The following is a 20217-nucleotide window of genomic DNA, read 5'->3' as shown; positions in this document are numbered from 1 at the left end:
CTTAAGATCCATTTTAAAGGATCAACAGTTTTCTAACCAGAAGAACATGATTTAGATGGTCAATTTCTTTACTAAAGTCAGTGTAAATGACGTCTGCTTGAAGATGTTTTTAAAATCCCTTTATCACAAATGCTGCAAGTTCCAAAGGGTTAGTGGTTGTTGATCTACGTTTCAGAAACCAGTGTTGAAACGGAACATATGGATCTTAGAGTTGCGTAAGAGGTGCTACTTTGGACAGAAACACGCAGTCCAGATTAGATACAAGAATAATAAGCTGCCTAGTGAATTTTTAAAATAGCTAACTTGGGACAAAGATATGTCAAGCAAACCTTCAGTGAAATCAAGATGAGCTAACGGAAGTAAGACATTCGATTTTTTATCTGTGGACCACGAAGTTCCAGGTTTATCAAAGACCCCTACGCAAGCCTCTGGTATTCTGATAAGAGTTAAGCTAGTTTTTAGTTTTTTCAAGAAGGTGCTAAGATAGAAGATGCAGGTGCGACACTACTCTGGCTGGGGAGTCTTGTTACTAAGGTTCTTTTTCTTTTACTTGTATTCTTATTCCTAGTTTTGTATTTCTTTACCACCATAAATGCGGGCCAGAAATCTGCCGAACATATGGTTGAAAAGAGCTCACTTGGAACAGAGATTTTAAAAGACGAAGTGTCTTTAGCATAGGTAAAATTAAATATTTCCATGGTAATGTTTTTGGCATTTGTTTTGTGCTATATATAGTCCAACTCCTCGGAGGCCGTTTGTCAGGGGAAACTTGTACCGGTAGAATGCATTCAGTATTCACTGGAGGTGGGAAGTTATTTAAGGAAGTCAGTTGCAGACGATCCAAATTTCAATTGATCCATATCTTATTTAGCTGCTGATCTGAACAACATTTGAGGATCTGTTGAGGTCGACCGCTGCTCCGTGATAGAGCTTTCCAGGGGTCGCGGGGTTTTCCCCATGGGCTGCCCACCAGCAGTTGTTTTTTTACGCGTTGGGGACTCATCCAATAGCTTACGGCTATTACGGCCGAAAACTATCTCTAGCTATGCCGAAGCTATTAAATATACCCTTTAAGCAACCTTTAGTTTGGAGCATAAACGGTCTTATCTCGTGCGCAACCTCAAGACAAGGGTCACAACAAAATAGTAAGTTATGCCCCTTAGCAAGGTCATCAGGGCGACAGGTATACCCACCACACTTGCTATGAACCATTTTTTCACAAAGCCAACTCGTCAGTTTTGACTGGTCGGCTCTACTTAATCGATGGCATTTTTTAATGGAGCCGACAAAAGTATACACCATTTTTATACCCGTTACTCGTAAAGTAAAAGGAAATACGAGGTTCTCCGGAAAGTATGTAACAGGTAAAAGGAAGCGTCTCCGACCCTATAAAGTATATATATTCTTGATCAGGATCTGTCCGTCTGTCCGTATAAACGCTGAGATCTCAGAAACTATAAGAGCTAGAGTGTTGGGACTTGCCATATAGATTCTTGGGCTTTCTGCGCAGCGCAAGCTTGCGCCACGCCCACTCTAACGCCCACATGCAACTATACCGTCTAGCGCCCAAATTTTTAAATATTTTGTTAAATGAGAGTCTGTTCTTATTATCAATACCTATTTACATGTTAAACATTATTGAAATCGGACCAGTCATAAAAAAGTTATAGCCAAGTTATTATCAATATTTTGCAACCCAATCGAGATTGCACACTACATGCCGCAAAAAAGCTGTTTTTACTTATACGTCACCAAGCCGCTAGAGGCGCTATAGGCTTATTGGCGCTGTAGGCCAAGTGGCGCTATAGAAGAATTAGATAGGTGCCGCTGTAGACTAGATGTGTTCGTGAAAAAACAGAGTTGCTTTAAGAATATACCCCATCCTTCTCGTACTCCCTTGAGCTGAGTAACGGGCATCTAATAGTCTATTAGTTCCAATTGCATCTTAAAACATCGTTCACACCCAAATTTACGCCGTTTAAAAATGAACACCGGTCCCAAATCTAGTATGTATCAAAATTTAGTAAGAAATTAAAACATTTCAAGGCAACCCGAAAAAGGTCTCTTTACAAACCACAGAACTGTCATCTGGACAAGCTCACAGTTTTCATTTACACTTATTGAAAAAACAAATTACAATCAGCTTCCAGCAAGCCACTATCACCTTTCAACACCCTACCATTAGCTTTCATCAACTTGTCATCAGCTTCTAGCGACGTACCAGCAGCTACCAGCATTTGGGTTCTCTGCTTTCTGAAGACCTTCACCTTCATAGATTGGCAACCGGCAACTATTCGTGGTTCTACGACTAGAGTGGCAAATAACTGGTGTGTTTCTCAGCATTACAAGGTAAATTTCTCTCAGCCGCGCGAGAGAAAACTTTTTTTATTTATACACTCAATACAGACAGTCCACTTACTTACGTACACATTGAGTGCACGCACAAAATTGTATAAAGATAATAAGGACTTCTTAGCAGTACGCAGACTTCTGCGACTTACTTTTTTGGGGTTGATTCAATTAAATGGGCATATTAAGAAAAACGCTACGCCAATATATATCTTAGAAGCCCACAAACGGGTTTGCAACCATTTTAATTATCAGTTATTTGACATTAAAGTCAAAGTCTAAATTTTGCTTGGGCTGCAGGCAGAGATATGGAGTGCATTTGTATCTTAAATTAACAAAAACAAGAAAGGAAGTTAACTTCGGCAAGTCGAAGTTTGTATACCCTTGCAGCTATAATTATTAAATTTAAAAATACAAAAATTGATATTTCCAATAGTATAAGATAACATGTCAAAAACACCGAAGCTATAATTTGTTTCATATTATTTTCCCACCTATTTTCCGATCTTTCCTATGGCAGCATATGATAAAGTCGTCCGATTTTGATAAAATTGAATTCAAAATTTAAAACTAATTAAAAAATGTTATTTCCAAGCATATGAGGTTATATGTTAAAAAACACCAAAGATATAAGGAGCTTTAAGACATAGTTGTCCGATCCGGCTGGTTCCGACTTATATACTACCTGCAAAAGAAATAAGACTCTTGGGAAAGTTTCAGAGCGATAGCTTTAAAACTAAGAGACTAGTTTTCGTGGAAACGGACGGACAGACGGACATGGCTAGATCGACACGTTTAGTCATGCTGAATATGTATACTTTATGGGGTCGGAAACGTATCCTTCACTGCGTTGCAAACTTCTGACTGAAATCAATATACCCTCTGCAAGGGTATAAAGATGTTACATGACATCGACACACTAAACGAAAATCAAGTACGCATTAGTAATTAACTTATTATCTAACGGTCGATTAATTCACGCTTAATATTTAGTACTGGCTCGATTAGTAATCGACTAATGTACACATTAAAAAAAAATACAATATATTGAAGTGTGAAAATGTGATGTGGTTTTTATTTCGATTTGGTTATCTTTTATTATCAATGTGTGTTTTTTTGTATTGTATTTTTTGTATACATTTTTACTAGTTAATATTTAAAACGAATACCGCTCCCTTAAGATAACTTCTGCAACATTGATTCTCATTTTCATCCTGAAGAGATTCCGCCTCCTGGCATTCCCAGTCCGCCATTGGGAAGACTTCTCTGCTCGCTCAGGCGAGTCCTCATCTCTTGGGTTAAAGGAAAATTTGCTAGGGTGGTCATTCTGTTCGTGTACTCCTATAGTTTTTGCAACTCCATTGCCATATTCGTACAAAGAATTCCCTTGACGTTTCCATTCTTTTATATATATTTGCATATTGCAGAATACCATCTGACTCTCTGTTGTTCCATATAGGAAACTATTATTTGTGTCTTGGTTAACCCGCGAAACCACATCTGCAAATGTTTTGGAATTTATACACCAAAAATTACCATTGCTAAACATTATAGTGGAAGAGTTTAAATATTCTTATGCTAGTAATATAACTTCATTTAAAAGATCTGCTCCTCCAGAAATATTTAATATACTAAATTCTAAAAGTCTTCCCAACTGATTGCCGTTACCTCTAGTCAAACATCGGAGAGAATATACTTTATTAAACCCAACGACATTTAATTGGTTTGTGTTAAATTTTCGTTTGCAATCTTCACCTATTTTTGTAACCTGTTCTTATGTTCCACCTTAATAATTTGTGAGCACCATTTGACTGCAATAAAAAATGTTCTATCTCATCTTTCCGACAGGTATATCTTGATTGTTTTGGGCGATTTTAATCTCCGTGAAATTTTTTGGTCCCCTTCCATTGACTCACTTTGACCATGACTTCCATGACTTTGTTGATGGTCTGTTAGAATTATCAGTAGAGCAAGTAAGCTTAAAACGTAATTAACTAAATAGACAATTAAATTTTGTTATACCCGTTACTCGTAGAGTAAAAGGGTATACTAGATTCGTCGAAAAGTATGTAACAGGCAGAAGGAAGCGTTTCCGACCCCATAAAGTATAGATATTCTTGATCACGATCACTAGCCGAGTCGATCTAGTCATGTCCGTCTGTTCGTCTGTCTCTTCGTCCGGATGAACGCTGAGATCTCGGAAACTATAAGAGCTAGGCTATTGAGATTTGGCATGCAGATTCCTGAGCTTCTTACGCAGCGCAACGCTTCTTTCAGCAGCGTGCCACGCCCACTCTAACGCCCACAAGCCGCCCAAAACTGTGACTCATACAGTTTTGGTGCTACAATAAAAATTTTAACTGAAATGTATTGTTCTCACCAATACCTATCGATTGACCCAAAAAGTTTGCCACGCCCACTCTAACGCCCATAACGCTTAAGTCTGTCTACCGCCCACATAACCATATATTGAGATCAGGGGTAGGTAGCGCATTTCAGTCTCGGTTTGCTGCTTGCATATCCCCATTTCCCTTTTGTCCCTTTAGCTGAGTATCGGGTATCTGATAGTCGAGGTACTCGAGTATAGTGTTCTTCCTTGTTTAAATTTTAATACGTTATTAACTATATATAACGATGTATAATATACAACTTTTCCTCTATATGTACATTCCTAGGATGAACCAGGATGGCCTTTCTCCGCCCATCGACCACGATGGTGATACATTGAGCAACAGCAGTGACAGCATGCATAACTCCGACGTGTCGTCGGTTCTGGACATTACCACGTCACCGCGAAACAGCCCCACGGGGTGTGGCATAGCATTGCGTAGGAATGAAGACGAGGAACCCAGCGAGCAACGAGCCCACAAGTCCCGATAGCCCGGGGATGAGTTCCCGAAACTACGATTCGGATTCAACCCAACCTTTCGTGCACCCGGGCCAGATGTCACCGATAGGAGACCACAGCGAGGAAGTGTACAACGAGGAAACCGCACTGAACTTAGGGCGACTGCCAAGGCTGAGGGTCGAAGACGACATCGTACCTGGAACCGACTCGGCTCACTGGTCGCTAACCTCCTGGCTGCGAACCCAAAACCACCACTCCTTCGCACCAGGACTCTTGGAGAGTTGCGTTGAGGAGTTTCAAAACACCGAATGGACCGACTCGAAATCGTCTGACGATTCCTCGGTTGGGGGCGATGGTCGCTTTGGCATGGGAGGTTATCAACCACCCCTAGCCGACGCTGTCAGGGCAGCGAACGCTGCTTGGGACATCTACCTGGACGACAGCAGCGGCGATAGAATCGCTCCCAACGATGCCATACTCGACCGGATCCTAGCAGCTCCTGATTCCCAAGTAATCTTCGACGCAACGCTCTCCTCGATTGGTGATACGGATCATTACGACCCGGTTCGCAGTCCAACTCCGCGAACACCCTGGTCACCAGGACACTTGGATTGGTCTGTTGAGATGGATCAATTTACCGGAAGGGCCGACTCGGCCGACGATTCCTCGTTAGAAGGCGATGGTCTCAGGGTAACGACCGCGGTTTGGGAAAACTACCTGGATACTTTATTCTTGTTAGGCTCCCCGTCCGAGAGGTCTCCCTACGATGCCGAAAACGACCTGGTCCTAGCATCACCTGATTCCCCACCTCTCCGAATGGAAGATGAGATACACAACACGGTGTGCAGTCCTCTTCCGCAAACACCGCCAACAGTGACACTGGCAATAACCCCAGGTAGACGGATCTCAAACCCAACGACACCCAGGGCAGTGTCATCCAGGGCACCAGTCTCGCCACTTTTTCTGGCCCAAGGGTTGCGTACCTCCGCCCGATTACTCCCACCGACCCCAGGGCGTACAGTCCCACCGGCAGCCCACGACATGCTTCACTGGAGAAAGCCAAGAACAAGCACATCCGAGACCGAAGACACGCAATGGGGACTGCAAGATCTTCGGGTATCGCCCGGAGCAGAGGAGGCCTTGAGTGAGGACCACTGGGTCGTTGCCCCCCTAGCATGGCGAGTGGACACGCACGACCGCCGACTACCCCCGACTCTAGTCCAGTTCGTTCTTCAGCATGAACGCACACGGGTCCGTTTCTTTCGGCACGCGGGGGGTCACCGGTTCCGGATCACCATCTCGGGACAGCGAGCCGTCACAATTTCCATATGCAACCAAAAAGAATAGGGGGGGCGGGAGTAAGCACTAAACTAAACCCCACATTTATCTATCACATCGGTCCAGGAGGCCACTTCACCTTTCACTTTAAATATTAGATTTGAATAAATTTTAAACTCAGGGTTTAAAGGAAATGTTTCATATAATTTTCCCACCAACTTTCCGATCGTTTCTATGGCAGCTATATGATATAGTCGTCCGATTTTGATAAAATTAAATTCAAAATTCAGAACTCATTAAGAAATGTTATTTCCAAGCGTAGGAGGTTATACTTTAAAAAACACCAAAGAAATTTTTTTTTCCGATTTCCGTTTCTGTTTTTGCCCGATAGCTTAAAAACTGAGAGACTAGTTTGCGTAGAAACCGACGGACAGACGTATAGACAGACGGACAGACGGACATGGCTAGATCGTCTCGTCTAGTGATGCTGATCAAGAATATATATACTTTATGGGGTCGGAAACGTCTCCTTCACTGCGTTGCAAACTTCTGACTGAAATCATAATACCCTCAGCAAGGGTATAACAAGAAAGGAAGTTTACTTCGGCAAGCCGAAGTTCGTATACCCTTGCAGGCCTTATTATTAAATCCAATTCGAAGTTCTTAAAAATAGAAAAAATTATATTCCCATTAGTATAAGATAAATATGTCAAAAAACACCCAAGTTATAATTTGATTCATATTATTTTCCCACCAATTTTCCGATTCTTCCTATGGCAGCTGTATGATATAGTCGTCCGATTTTGACAAAATCAAATACGAAATTCAGAACTAATTAAAAAATGTAGTTTCCAAGCGTAGGAGGATATATGTTAAACACCACAGATATAATTTTTGTAAATTTTTTTCCCGATTATTCCTAAACGAGCTATAAGATATAGTTGTCCTTATACTTATATACTACTACTGCAAAGGAAAGAAGACTTTTGGAAAAGTTTCAGCCCGATAGCTTTAAAACTGAGAGACTAGTTTGCGCAGACGGGCGAACAGACGTGCAGACGGACCTGGCTAGATCGACTTGTCTAGTCATGCTGATCAAGAATATATATATTTATGGGGTCGGAAACGTTTCCATCACTGCGTTGCAAACTTCTGACTGAAATCATATTACCCTCTGTAAGGGTATAATAAGTAAGAAAAGTCCTTGAAACCCCCGATCAGCTTTTTACACCCGTTACTTGTAAAGTAAAAACGCATATTAGATTCGTCGGAAAGTATGTAACAGGCAGAAGGAAGTTCAGAAACTCTTCCTTTTTACCATATGAAGTATAAAAATATTCTTTTTTTTAAGCATGGGATCCCAAAGCCACACCTCCCGCCTAATCGACCGAGGGGCGCTGCCTTGTGTCGTGCGGCATGAATCCGAGAGATGATAGACGCGTAGAAAAATAAAGATAAAGTTCGAGGAAAAAAAGTAGGATCTAAATCTGTGTTAAAACATTTAATATTAATCGTCTTAGGAGAGGCAGAGAGTCAAATTTTGTGATAATAGGATAAAGTCAATTGTAATCAGAACATAATACTCTGAAAGATCTACAATGATTTAAAATTAGGGGAATGAAATTTCTTGTTAATCTGCATGGAACAGAAAAGTTTAGCTGGATAACCAAGTCGGGGCTATACATTTAACCCCGAAAAAGGTTATAAATAAAGACTGTTCCAAGCATCGTTCTGCGGTTGACTAGGGAGGGTTAGGTTATTAGGAGTAATCTATTAGAATTAGAAGGAAAAATAAGGTTTGCATCCCAGGTGCCTACCTAAAGCAAATAGTAAAAAGTTCTTCTGTACAGATTCGATACGATCAACATGAATTCCGTATTGCAGACTCCAGACGGGTGATCCATACTCAAGTTTCGGGCGGACAAGCGAAATAAATAAGGTCTTAGTTATATAAGGATCATAAAACTCCTTTGACCACCTTTTAATAACGCCAAGAGCATCCCTAGCTTAACTCACCATGGACGAGATGTGATCAGCAAACCTAAGTCTTGGGTCCATGATATTTACCGAGAGTTGTTCTATCCAATGAGCCCTCACTCAGCGTCTATATTGCATATTGAGGACTCACAAGACAAAAAGTCATTACGTTACACTTAGAGCCATTTATATCCAGTAAATTGTCAGAGCACCATGTTCGAAAATTATTTAAATTGGATTGTAAGTTGGACTGGCAAGAAGTATCCTTGTATTGCAGGCATAATTTAACATCATCTGCGGAGGTAACGTGGAGTAGACAAGAGAAATAATTTTTAAAAAGCACTCTTTTGTTCTGGAATTCATATAATCCATATATATATCAATTCTAAGAGATCAGCAGTTTTCTAACCAGAAGAACATGACTTAGAGGGTCAATTTCTTTACTAAAGTCAGTGTAATTGACGTCTGCTTGAATATGTTTTTTAAATCCCTTTATCACAAATGATGTAAGTTCCAAAAGGTTAGTGGTTGTTGATCTACGTGTCATAAGCCCGTGTTGAAACGGAGATATATCTACCTATAGAGTAATACAATTTTCAAAGAGCTTTGCGGTCGCTGATAATTTAGAGATACCTCTATAATTATTTGCTTCCACTTCGCTACGCGTCCTATGGAGAGGATTTGCTCACGATTCCTTTCACATATGCACAGAGAGAATTATTCAAGTAATTTGCCCTCAAATTGAGTATTTTTGTACTCAAAAATTCAGCATGAACAAAAATTCTCACTTTGAGTGCAAAATACTGACTTTTAGTACAAATTTCTTATTTTAAGAAAAATTTTGACTTGAATTTTAGAAACGAGTATCCCCTTTTCTCATACTGAGAAATTCCAAGCGCTCAAATTGAGAAACAAGTTCTTAATAGTGAACTTATAAATTCTCAAATGAAGAACTTTTGTACTTAACCCGCTCCACCCATTCCCAGAAAAAAGGGTAAAAATATTTTTTTTTCATTTTATTTTGTTCTACAGATATATATATATGTACATATGTACATATTATTTTTTATTTCAGTTTGTGTTCCGTGTTCTAGGTTATGATATTTTTCCTTAGCTGGCTGGTCTAGCGGAGAGCAAAGAGGCTGAAAAAGAAAACGTTATTGTTACCAAATATTGTATATATATATGCATGTATAAGCATGAAACAATAAAATTAGAATGTTATTAAATGTACATTTAAAAAGCATTTAAAAAATTATATGTGTATGTATGTACAGTGTACATTGAAACTAACAAAACTAGACACGTGCTTCACGCCACTTACAACCGCACACACATATGTACATATTAATGTACACGCTTTGGCAATATTTTGGCAGTGTTTGTTAATTGTATTATTATTTAGCGCATTATAAATACAGTTTAAATTAAAAAACTTACCCTTACCCTCAGTCACACAAATGCGGCGCGCACCACTTTTCACACCCATTAGTGAGAGAGAGACAACCATATACGCAACGAAATAAATGCCGCTCATCTCTCGTCTCGTTCGCAAAACGGAATTCTCTAGAATACTTTATGAGAATTCGCAACTCATTTTTGAGTATATCGGTTACTCATATTGAGAATATTAATTCCTAAGATGGAAATTGAAGAACACATTTCCTCAAACTTAGAATTTTGTGATCAATTCAAGTTATTTTTCTTAAAATGAGTTCAACTTTTCTCAACATGAGTATTTTCCACAAATTCTGTACTTAATTTGAGTACATCCTTAAAATGAGAATACAAATACTCAATTTGAGAACGTCATAATTTTCTCTGTGTGGGGGAAATTGTGAAGATTGTTAAGATAGGGTTAACAATTTAAAAAGGGGCTTGCATAAGGCCTCCGCGCAATATCTAAGCACGCAGCCAGGAACTCCATCGGGACCAGGTGAATAAACGTACCTAACACGTTGAAGACCAACAAGTAGAGAGCTTTCGTTTAAGGTTGGTCAGAATATTAAATAAGACTTGGATACAGTGTAAGAATAAGGCTGTGAAGAATGAGGTAAGGTAGAATATGTCGCTTGAAAAAGTTTGGAAAACAGAACGGCTATTGCCTGATCGGTTGTTGCAGTAATATTTTCAAATAATAGCTAGGAAGGATAATTTGTGGATTTACGCTTAGTGCTAATAAATTTATATTCATTTTTTCGATTCTGAAAGAATTGGACCTTACAACGATTTAAAAAGTTTTTGTAACACAGAGAGTTAAGCACGGTAAAACTATCCCAAACCCTTAAGTATCTACAATAAATAGATTGAGGACCGGTTTTTTTTATTTCCTATTGTTTACGTCAAAAGGGCGTTTAATTTCTCCTTCTCCATCTCTCCCCTATGTCACCGCTCCGCTCTGGAGCGCTTAAGTTAAGTTAGGCTTAACTAGTTCTTATTTCCAAGTGTACCAATAAACACCTTTGCGCGTCGCGTAAAAACCCCAAAGTACCACCGTGTTTTTTGCGTACTAACACTAATACAAGACACTTTATTTCTTACATTCGAATTCCGAACTTCCGATCTCTTTCTCGATCCAAAATGGACTGCCAGCTTAATTCTAAAACCTTATCCAACGAACCTCGGCCAGAAGCTTTTCTTTGAGCTTCAAGAATTTTTCCTTGGTTTAGAATAAAAGCTTGGGATGAAATCATGGCATCCTATTGAGAAATTTAAATATGCTGACCTATTCAACTTGTTTGGGCTTGAATCGCAATAGTTTGAACTTGCAACGCAATTGATTGGGCTTCGAGCGGAAATCCTTTAAGTTTGGTTTGTTTATCTTGGCTGGGGAACCAAGAGCGGGTCCCAAAGCCAAAGACAAGGGCAAAGACAAAGACAAAGGCAAATGCAAAGGCATAGGCAAAGATCGCTTAGATTGAATTTTGAAAATTGTTTATTAATTCCATAAGTGGCCCGGTTTCACGGGTTGGATAACTTACCCACTTCTGGCAAATGTTTGGTATTGTTTGGAAGTTACTAGCATTAAGATAGCTGTTAGCATTTTCATAGGTATTAAAATGTTGATAGCTATGTGATTTCCCTGATTGTAGTTGTCCGATTTATAATATGAGTCTTATGAAGTTCTTAGATTTTCGTTAAAGCGGCGTCGAGGAGAGGAAATTGGGCCGTTTAGGCCAGTTATAAACACTCTCAAGGCGTTTTGCCTGTGTCTGAGGTTTGTTTCTGTAGTTATGGGATTTTCTTTCATATAAGTCATTATGGTTTTATTTATTATTAGGGTAAGCCAAATTATAAAAGTAAATAACTGAGAACATATTTTGTGTAGAGACGCTTAGTTCTTGTTCAATTATGTGAATAGGTCCCTTGTCGCTAAAGACAAAGTCGAGCCTGGCTAAAATTGAGTCAAAGGTTAAAGCCGTTCCGTGATTAGTAAAAGCATCATTGTATAACTTCTTGTACAAATTTTCCGACCGTTCTCAGCGCTGTCGCCTCTCTGCGTCACCGTTAATTGCACTGCGATACATATCTGGGAATGGTAAGCAATCTTGCCACACCCAAGCAAACATTTTAAACTAACCCTCTGGGAACGACTGCCGCCGCAATTGGCGATGGAATCTCCATAAGACATCGGTATCTTTATATGTACTGGGCCTAGCATTTTTTGGGTGGGTCAACTCCTTAATCAATTAAAGTGGTTTGTTAGAGATAAGCCTAACCTAACCGAACCTAAGGATAGTAAGAAAAGTTTGGTTGAACAAATCAGCTATAAATAAAGAGTCATCACATTGAAAGTGGTGTAATTGGAAAGCCTGTTCTTTTAACTTTTTTCTACACTATTTATAAGTCAATTGCAAAGCCTTCTAGAACTTTTGCCAAATGTGAAAATACTTTTTAAACTATCCTTGCTCCAGTAATGGTGCAAAAATAGTTATTAATTTACTTCCTCTGTAAATGGTACATGGTAAAGAAAAATTTTTTTTTCAATTTAATTGGTTTCTTTGGACACCACTCCTTCCATCTCAAATGGAACAGATTTTCGCGTTTTTCTTCAAAACCCTCCTTCAAGACATAAAATTGCGGTTAAGCTTTTTGACCCGGAGGACCACATTTATGTTAATGTAATTTTTTTTTCTTTATTGATCTACAGAATATTATTATCCCCTGAAAATTCGATGATGTCAACATTTTTTTTGGGCGTCTCGGCCGCGTTTTTGTCCGTTAGACTTAGTATTACGGCATTTTGGGTCATCGAGCACTGGCAGCATCACTGACACCATGAAAACTATATATATAGATCAACAAAATCCGTATTATTAAATATTATTTTTAACTTCTTGCCTCACAGGTAGTGCAAAGTACCACTAAGAATAGTATATAAAGTTTATCCTGACTTCTCTGATTTTCTATCACCACTGTACCAGTGTTGATTCTAACATCGGATTTTGAGGTCAATAGGTTGTGCTACCTTAGACAGAAACACTTAGTCCAGATTATATACAAAGCAAACGTCCAGTAAGCGACCTAGTTAAATTCAGATAAGACATTCGATTTATAATCTAAATGCCAAGTAGTATCACGTTTATTCAAACAACTACAAGTTGGTCGGACAGCTTAGTTGAAATTAATTAGATAGCGAAAAGATTATTTAAACAGTCAGGAAAATCAGATGACGGAGGGGGCAAGGGATGTAGATACAACTAAAAAAAATTAACACCTTTACACATATGAACTCTATCAGACTTGCTCCGCCTGTGTTTTTTATAACGCTAAAAATGGTTTTTCGGTTTAAAGGGGTATGTTGTATAAAAAGTATGGAAACAGACGACAATATAAGGTTCATATATTCTTAGTCACTAGCCGATTCGATCTAGGCATGGCCGTATGTCCTTTCCCCAGTCTGTCCGCCTGTCTGTTCGTGTGATGCTGTGATCTCGAAAACCATTAAGGATTACGCATACCGATTCAAGGGGCTCCTGCCTGGCGCAAGTTTATAATCCTGCTAGCAAATGACTGCCCCCAAATGATCCCCCACTCGGGGGACAGCACATGCTGTTTACTATGTCGATAAAAAGAAAACAAGTGCATCGCACTCATACATCGCAACAATGTTTTCGACTTAGCAGGTCATTTTTAAGTTCCGTCAGAAAATCTAGCTTTGCTTTGATTTTCCATTTCTTCTCACGGATACATATATATAGTCTAAAGTTTTTATGGTTCCATGGTTTCCAGTCAGTCAAAGTCACTCCGCGTTTTTTTCGAGCTCCAGATTGCTTTGATTTGTTGAGTCACCTGCATACACAACAAAGCTCCAGAATTGTATAATTTGGACAGGCTATCGTCTGACCGAATTGACACGCAAGCTGTTATTATTGGAAAAAACAGCATTCTGTCATCGGAATATTAGAAAATACTCAATTTCGGCAAAAACTGTGAAGGGGATGTACGAGGGTGGTCCGATAAGTACTTAGCCTCCAAAAGAAAAACGAAAATTTTGGAAATGTGGAGATTTATTTCTCAACATAATCTCCTTTTAGCTCGATACACTTGACCCAGCGATGCTCCAACTTCTTTAACCCGTCTGAAAAATACGTTTTCTCTAGGTCTGCAAAATAGGTCTCTGTGGCGGCGAGGACCTCCTCATTCGACGCAAATTTCTGTCCAGCGAGTGACTTTTTGAAGTTTGGAAACAAAAAGAAGTCACACGGGGCCAAATCTGGAAAATATGGTGGAAGGGGTAGCAGTTCGTAGCCCAATTCGACCAATTTGGCCTTGGCGAGGGCAGAAGTGTGAGCCGGTGCGTTGTCATGATGGAAGAGCACTTCATTCTTCGCAAAATGGGGGCGTATTTTCTGCAATCCGGCGGCGAATCGGCCCAATAATTCGGCATAGTACAGCCCTGTGACCGTTTTGCCCTTCTCCAGGTAGTCGATGTAGATCAGACCTTGTGAATCCCAAAAAACGGTGGCAGTCTTCGCCTTCTTCGGAGCCGGTTCGCCGGGTAAAGTCCACTGATTCGGCTGTTCCTTGGTCTCTGGTGTGTACCAGTGGATCCATGTTTCGTCGACGGTCACGAAATGACGCAGAAACTCCTTCGGATTGCGCTTAAACAGCGTCAAACACTGCTCTGAAGTGTTCTCACGGTTGCGTTTGTTGTCCGGAGTGAGCAAACGTGGCACCCATCGCGCCGACAGCTTTCTCATGCCCAAAACTTCATGCAGAATATGATCCACGCGGTCTTTTGACATGCCTACTCTCTCAGCTATCTCGCGTATCTTCAATCGGCAGTCTGCCAATACGAGATCGTGGATTTTTGTCACGTTATCCTCCGTGGTAGCCGTTTTCGGGGCACCTGGGCGTGGCTCATCAAAAACCGACGTGCGACCACGTTGAAACTCGTTAATCCGATTTTTGACGGTCGCCATCGAAGGAGAAGAGTCACCGTACACAGCATCCAAGCGCTCTTTGATTTCGCTGCGCGATTTCCCTTCCAAAAACAAGAATCGAATCACAGACCGATATTGCTCTTTCTCCATTTTTCTAAAATCCGCGGACACGTCCGATTCCACACACAGTCAAAACAAAACTACGAGTCCGATTCGGCTGAAATTTCGATAGTAGCCGTCTACGAGAGTGTACTACACGATAGTAAATTTCTCTTGCGATAGTGACGCCATCGGGCGGTGGGGCTAAGTACTTATCGGACTGCCCTCGTAAGTAAGCGCGAAATTGTATTTTCCTTTCCTTTCTTAAGCCTAGTACTCACATCGACGAAAACCACGTGCTAACCATAGAAGGGAGCGAGAGGCAAAAACGCGGCTAACGCTTTCGTCGGGTCTGTTTTTCAGCGCGGTACTCATATGAGCTAAGGAAATACTAGAAAAAACACCAGATTTGGCGAGTGAATTTTAATGAAAGCCGTTAGCCGCGGCCCAAAGATTAAATAGTTGCAGTGCTGGAGGAGATCCACTTGAGAATCCCAGTGGGAAGGAGTGGGACCTCGCTCCCTTCATCGACATCCTGCCGGAATTGTCCGCGCAGAGAAAGTAGGTTTTGGCCAAAAGAATTTGGTTACGTTGTACTAAAGTACCTTTTTAGCAGAACAATCTCCGACAAGCTCTACATTGGGACGCCACAGGACTCCACCTCCACCAGCTATTTGGCAGCTAAAGCGGAGATGGAGGACGCGCTGGATTCTATAGGGAAGAGGAAAAAAGGGCGCCCGCTGAGAGACAGCTGGAGGTGCCACTACCAGCCATTACCAGGGTGCTGGGCGACTTCCTGCAGCATCAGGCGGAACAATCCCATTCCCAGTCCGGCTCCCAGCTCCTCTAGGTCCAATAAGGCTATTGAGACTCGGAGCTGGACAACAGATGGCGGAATGAAAAGATGGCGAGGCATTCGTGGGACGAGAGGGAATCTTTTAACTACCAATTTACATAAATAAAAACATTCGTGGAACATTTAATTTGTTTTTATGTTAATTTCTTTGTGCACCAACAGACTCTTATTTTTTAAATTGCTCCAATTGATTTGTCTTCCGTCTGTCAACAAGCCCAGCTGCTGATAATAAGACCATGCTAAATGCATTGCGGGTGAACTTTGAAAACTTCGGTCCCACTACAAATAAGATTTTTCGACTAGTGGAACTCTTGGCCGATCTGAGTACTACCAAGAACATCAGATGTGACACATGTCAGCTGATTGGAACACCTATCGCTACTGCCAATCACACTTCTGAACCTTTGAACAGTTCATCTAAAACTGTCAGGAGTACAGTAAAAAGCTAAATCTGTAAAAAGCCAAAACTTTTTAGTTTAAAAATGTTAACGTCGCAGACCAAGTAAAAACGGACATCAGATGTCCCTATGGATAAAATGCTATCTGTACTGAACCAACAGCTCCAGGAGCAGGCAGATGCTGTGGGTTCCAACATGCGAGAAGCCGACAAACGCATTATAGACAGTGCTATTGAGCGCCTAGATGCTTTCATGGGTGACTTTAAACAGCTAGTTAGTCGAATTGATACTCTGGAGAAGGATGTGGAGGACCTGCGTTTACAAGGAGATGAGCTAAAGAGTAACTTGGATCGCATGGATAACGAGATGGTGCAGTAATGAGGATCCTGTAATAATTATACCCGTTATTCGTAGAGAAAACGGGTATACTAGATTCGTCGGAAAGTATGTAACGGGTAGAAGGAGGCATTTCCGACACCATAAAGTATATATATTCTTGACCAGGATCACTAGCCGAGTCGATCTAGCCATTTCCGTCTGTTCTTATGAACGCTGTGATCTCGGGAACTATAAAAGCTGCAATACTGAAATTAAGCATGTAGATTCTAGCGCTAGTTTGATTCGTCAGTGTGCCACGCCCACAAGCCGCCCAAATCTGTGGCTCCTACAGTTTTAATCATCAATACCTATCGATTGACCCAAAAAAAAGTTTGCCACACCCACTTTAACATCCAAACTTGTGGAGCAAACAATTCTTATGCTAAAAAAAAATTTCAATTAAACCTCAAAAAATCGTAGGCTTGAACGCGGATATCTCGGAAACTATCAAAGATAGAGAGAGTTGGTGCTTTAGATTTACCTTTAGCCAATTTAACGCCCACAAGCCGCCCAAACCTTTGGCACCCACAGTTATGCTAGAAAAAAAATTTTATCTGAACTGTATTACCGTCAATACCTATCGATTGACCCAAAAAATATTTGCCACGTCCATTTTAACGCCCATTTCGCTTAAAATTGTTTGCCGCCCATATAACTAGAGCTGGAAATAACATCGGCGATGTATCGATACATCGATGTTTTCCAAAACTCGCTTCGATATGGAGAAGACTTTGAAAGAGCAGAACAGCATTAGTAATTAGAGTAATTAGAACATGAATGTATATGATTTGTAATGTTTTTTGTCCAATATAGTTGCCTGCCAAGAGGAATAAGGTACGGTCCCAAATAAGCGGAAGAAATATGGGCAATCTGCTGTAATGAACTATTTTGACATATCGGCTGATGGCAAGACAGCCAAATTCATAAAATGTGGTAAAACCTACCAAACAAGTGGCAATATGAAAAACTTGTCTTGTCTTTTAGTTATGTTGTTTTTTCTTATTTTATTGAGTAGAACTTTATACTGTTTTTTATTTTAATTTTAATTGAAATGTGATTTAATTTTAATTTTTGTGTTGAACGAGTAGCTTAAGTTTCACTTTGAACGTGCAGGAATCAAAAACAGAAAACCATGGATCTCAAATAAAGCATAATTTTTTATAATGAACTTACAGAACTTACACATTGGGTTTATAATATTCGTTTATAATATTATATGGAGTAAAAATGTTTTTCAAAATTACACACAAAAAAAAATTCGATGTATCGATACATCGATGTTTTTTCTGAAAAACATCGAAACATCGATGTTGGTAAACATCGATGACTTTCCAGCTCTACATGTAACCATATATTGAGATCGCGGGTAGGTGGCGAATTTTAATCTCGCTTTACTACTTGCATATCTCCATTTCTCTTTGGTCCCCTTAGCTGAGTAACAGGTATCCGATAGCCGAGGTACTCGACTATACCATTCTTCCTTGTTTTTTTGAATGTGACGATCTCAGAAAAATGTAGTGTGAAAAAGAGAAAAATATGGCTCGAATGAATCTTTTTATACATATTCAAAAAATTGTAAGAAATTAAAGCAAACTCACTCTCATAGAGAACAGTCGTGCCTTTCTATCATCGTTACAATTCCAAAGCTTACCTTACAAACCAACATACAAAACAAAAAAAAAAAGAACAACAATTAAAAACCAAACAGTAACTGCAATTGCTAGAACTGCAAGTGCCAAGCATAAGCTACGCTCCATAAACGTAGCAACGGCAAGATGGGGGACTCACCCGACCGGAGTCCACCAACTACCCATAGGCATAACATGGAACTCTTAGAAACACCTGGCCCTAAATACAGTACAATATTTAGATCATATTCAAATCTCAATCTAAACAATATCTCCCGGTTCTTGATCAAGAAGCAAATTGACTTTGCCTGCAGCGGTGAAGTAGAAGAATGTAAAAAACTCAGAAACGGAACTTTACTAATTAAAATAAAAACTAACCTTCAAGCAAAGAGACTATTCCAACTTAAAGCTTTCGCCGAGATAGCCGTCAACGTCCAACTCCAAATCTCTATTAACTTTACCAAGGAAGTCATAAAATCTAACGACATTAGAGGAATCGACGAAAACATAATAAAAAGAGAACTAGCTAATCAGCTAGCCTGCGATGTTGAGAAAATACTCAAGAGACAAAACGATGCTCTTACAGAGACCGACCTTGTAATTCTCACCTTCAACACTGTTACTCTCCCGGAATATATTATGATCGGTTACCAGAAAACTAATGTTAGGGAATACATTCCCTTGCCCCTTAGATGCAATAAATGCTGTATGTTTAACCACATCAGTAATGCATGCAGAAATAACAAACTATGCTACAACTGCGGACAAGAATACCAATTGGACCCAAACAGTAACGACAAATGAACTAGACCCGCACTTTGCTTAAACTGTAAAGAAATTCAAACCGCCGATCCTCACAACTCTGTAAACTTGCCACATATTTGTGACTTCCTGTCGACTCACAGCCATTAAAACTACAAAAAAATGCAAAAACAAATCTGCTCTCTCCATCTTACGATCTCGTTAACTAAAACTACCCAGCACACACATCCCAACCCTACACCAAAACAAAACACAGGACCTCAACATCTCAAAAGACCCAAGCATACCCAACAAGCTCCAACTACCTCCAGGCCAACTCCAACGTCAAACGCAGAGCTCACAAACACAGATAATAACTTAGATAAACTAAAACCACCCCAAGCCAACCACCAACACTGTTCAAATCCTACCGCTTACCACGTCCAAGCGCATGATCGCAAACCTCAAGGCCGCAGCCAAAACCACCACAAAAAAACCAAAAAAAAATTAACTACGCCTGAGAATGTTTCTAGCGACTAATGCGATATGGAAATTAATTGAAATACCAATCACCCTTACTAACCTAGATTAATGCTTGAATTAATTCAATAAAACATAAAAGGCTACAAGAATAATTACCAAGAACTCCAAACACTTCTCAAACAATATAAACCAAATATAATTGACTTACAAGAAACCCATATATCTCACATAGATTCTCTACTCTGGTAGAAAAAACATCGTAAATGTCACTATTTCGCCAACGTTTCAACTATTTTTCCCAGCGGTTTAGAACCTAACATGAAAATCTTAAAAACGAAACGTTAAATAGTTAATTACTTTTTGAATAATCTCGTAGTAAATCCAACGATTTTTTAATTTCGATTAAATATGTTAAAATAGTACAAAATAATTAAATTAAATATGTTCCATAGTAAAAAGTATTATATTTTTATATTTATTTTAAATATTTTCATATTTAGTTTCAGTAAATAGAATATTTCATTTGAATGGTTTTTATAGTTAAAATAATAATAGCCCGCCTTAAAACTCAGCATATTTTTATTTGGATTAAATAATTCTCATATTTAAAACAGACTGGGATGAACTTTAATATAAATACAAATTTTATTTAAATTAAATATAATCCCCGTTAAAAGAACTGTACTTTATTTTTGATTTAAATATAGTATTTAAGCCATATTATTATGGTGCATATTCAATTTAAACCGATCCGTAGTTTAAAACAAGCGTGATTTATATTTAAAAAAGCCACAAA

General features: G+C 39.5%; 1 protein-coding gene across 1 annotated transcript; it reads left to right on the top strand.

Moving 5' to 3' along the window:
* The first annotated feature begins 1679 nt into the window (after window positions 1–1679).
* Window positions 1680–6600, top strand: LOC136117410 (uncharacterized). The gene is made up of 2 exons (XM_065868383.2): window positions 1680–2349; window positions 5025–6600. Exon 2 carries the CDS (start codon window positions 5183–5185, stop codon window positions 6542–6544), a length of 1362 nt encoding a protein of 453 aa, XP_065724455.1. The 5' UTR covers window positions 1680–2349; window positions 5025–5182; the 3' UTR covers window positions 6545–6600.
* Window positions 6601–20217: the final 13617 nt, after the last annotated feature.

Source organism: Drosophila suzukii, chromosome X, assembly GCF_043229965.1.
Source record: "Drosophila suzukii chromosome X, CBGP_Dsuzu_IsoJpt1.0, whole genome shotgun sequence".
Lineage (NCBI taxonomy): Eukaryota > Metazoa > Arthropoda > Insecta > Diptera > Drosophilidae > Drosophila > Drosophila suzukii.
This window is presented reverse-complemented; position numbering and strand designations above follow the sequence as displayed.

Excerpts from the sequence above, each read along its gene's own strand:
- LOC136117410 (XM_065868383.2), top strand. The coding sequence starts at position 5,183 with ATGAAGACGAGGAACCCAGCGAGCAACGAGCCCACAAGTCCCGATAGC.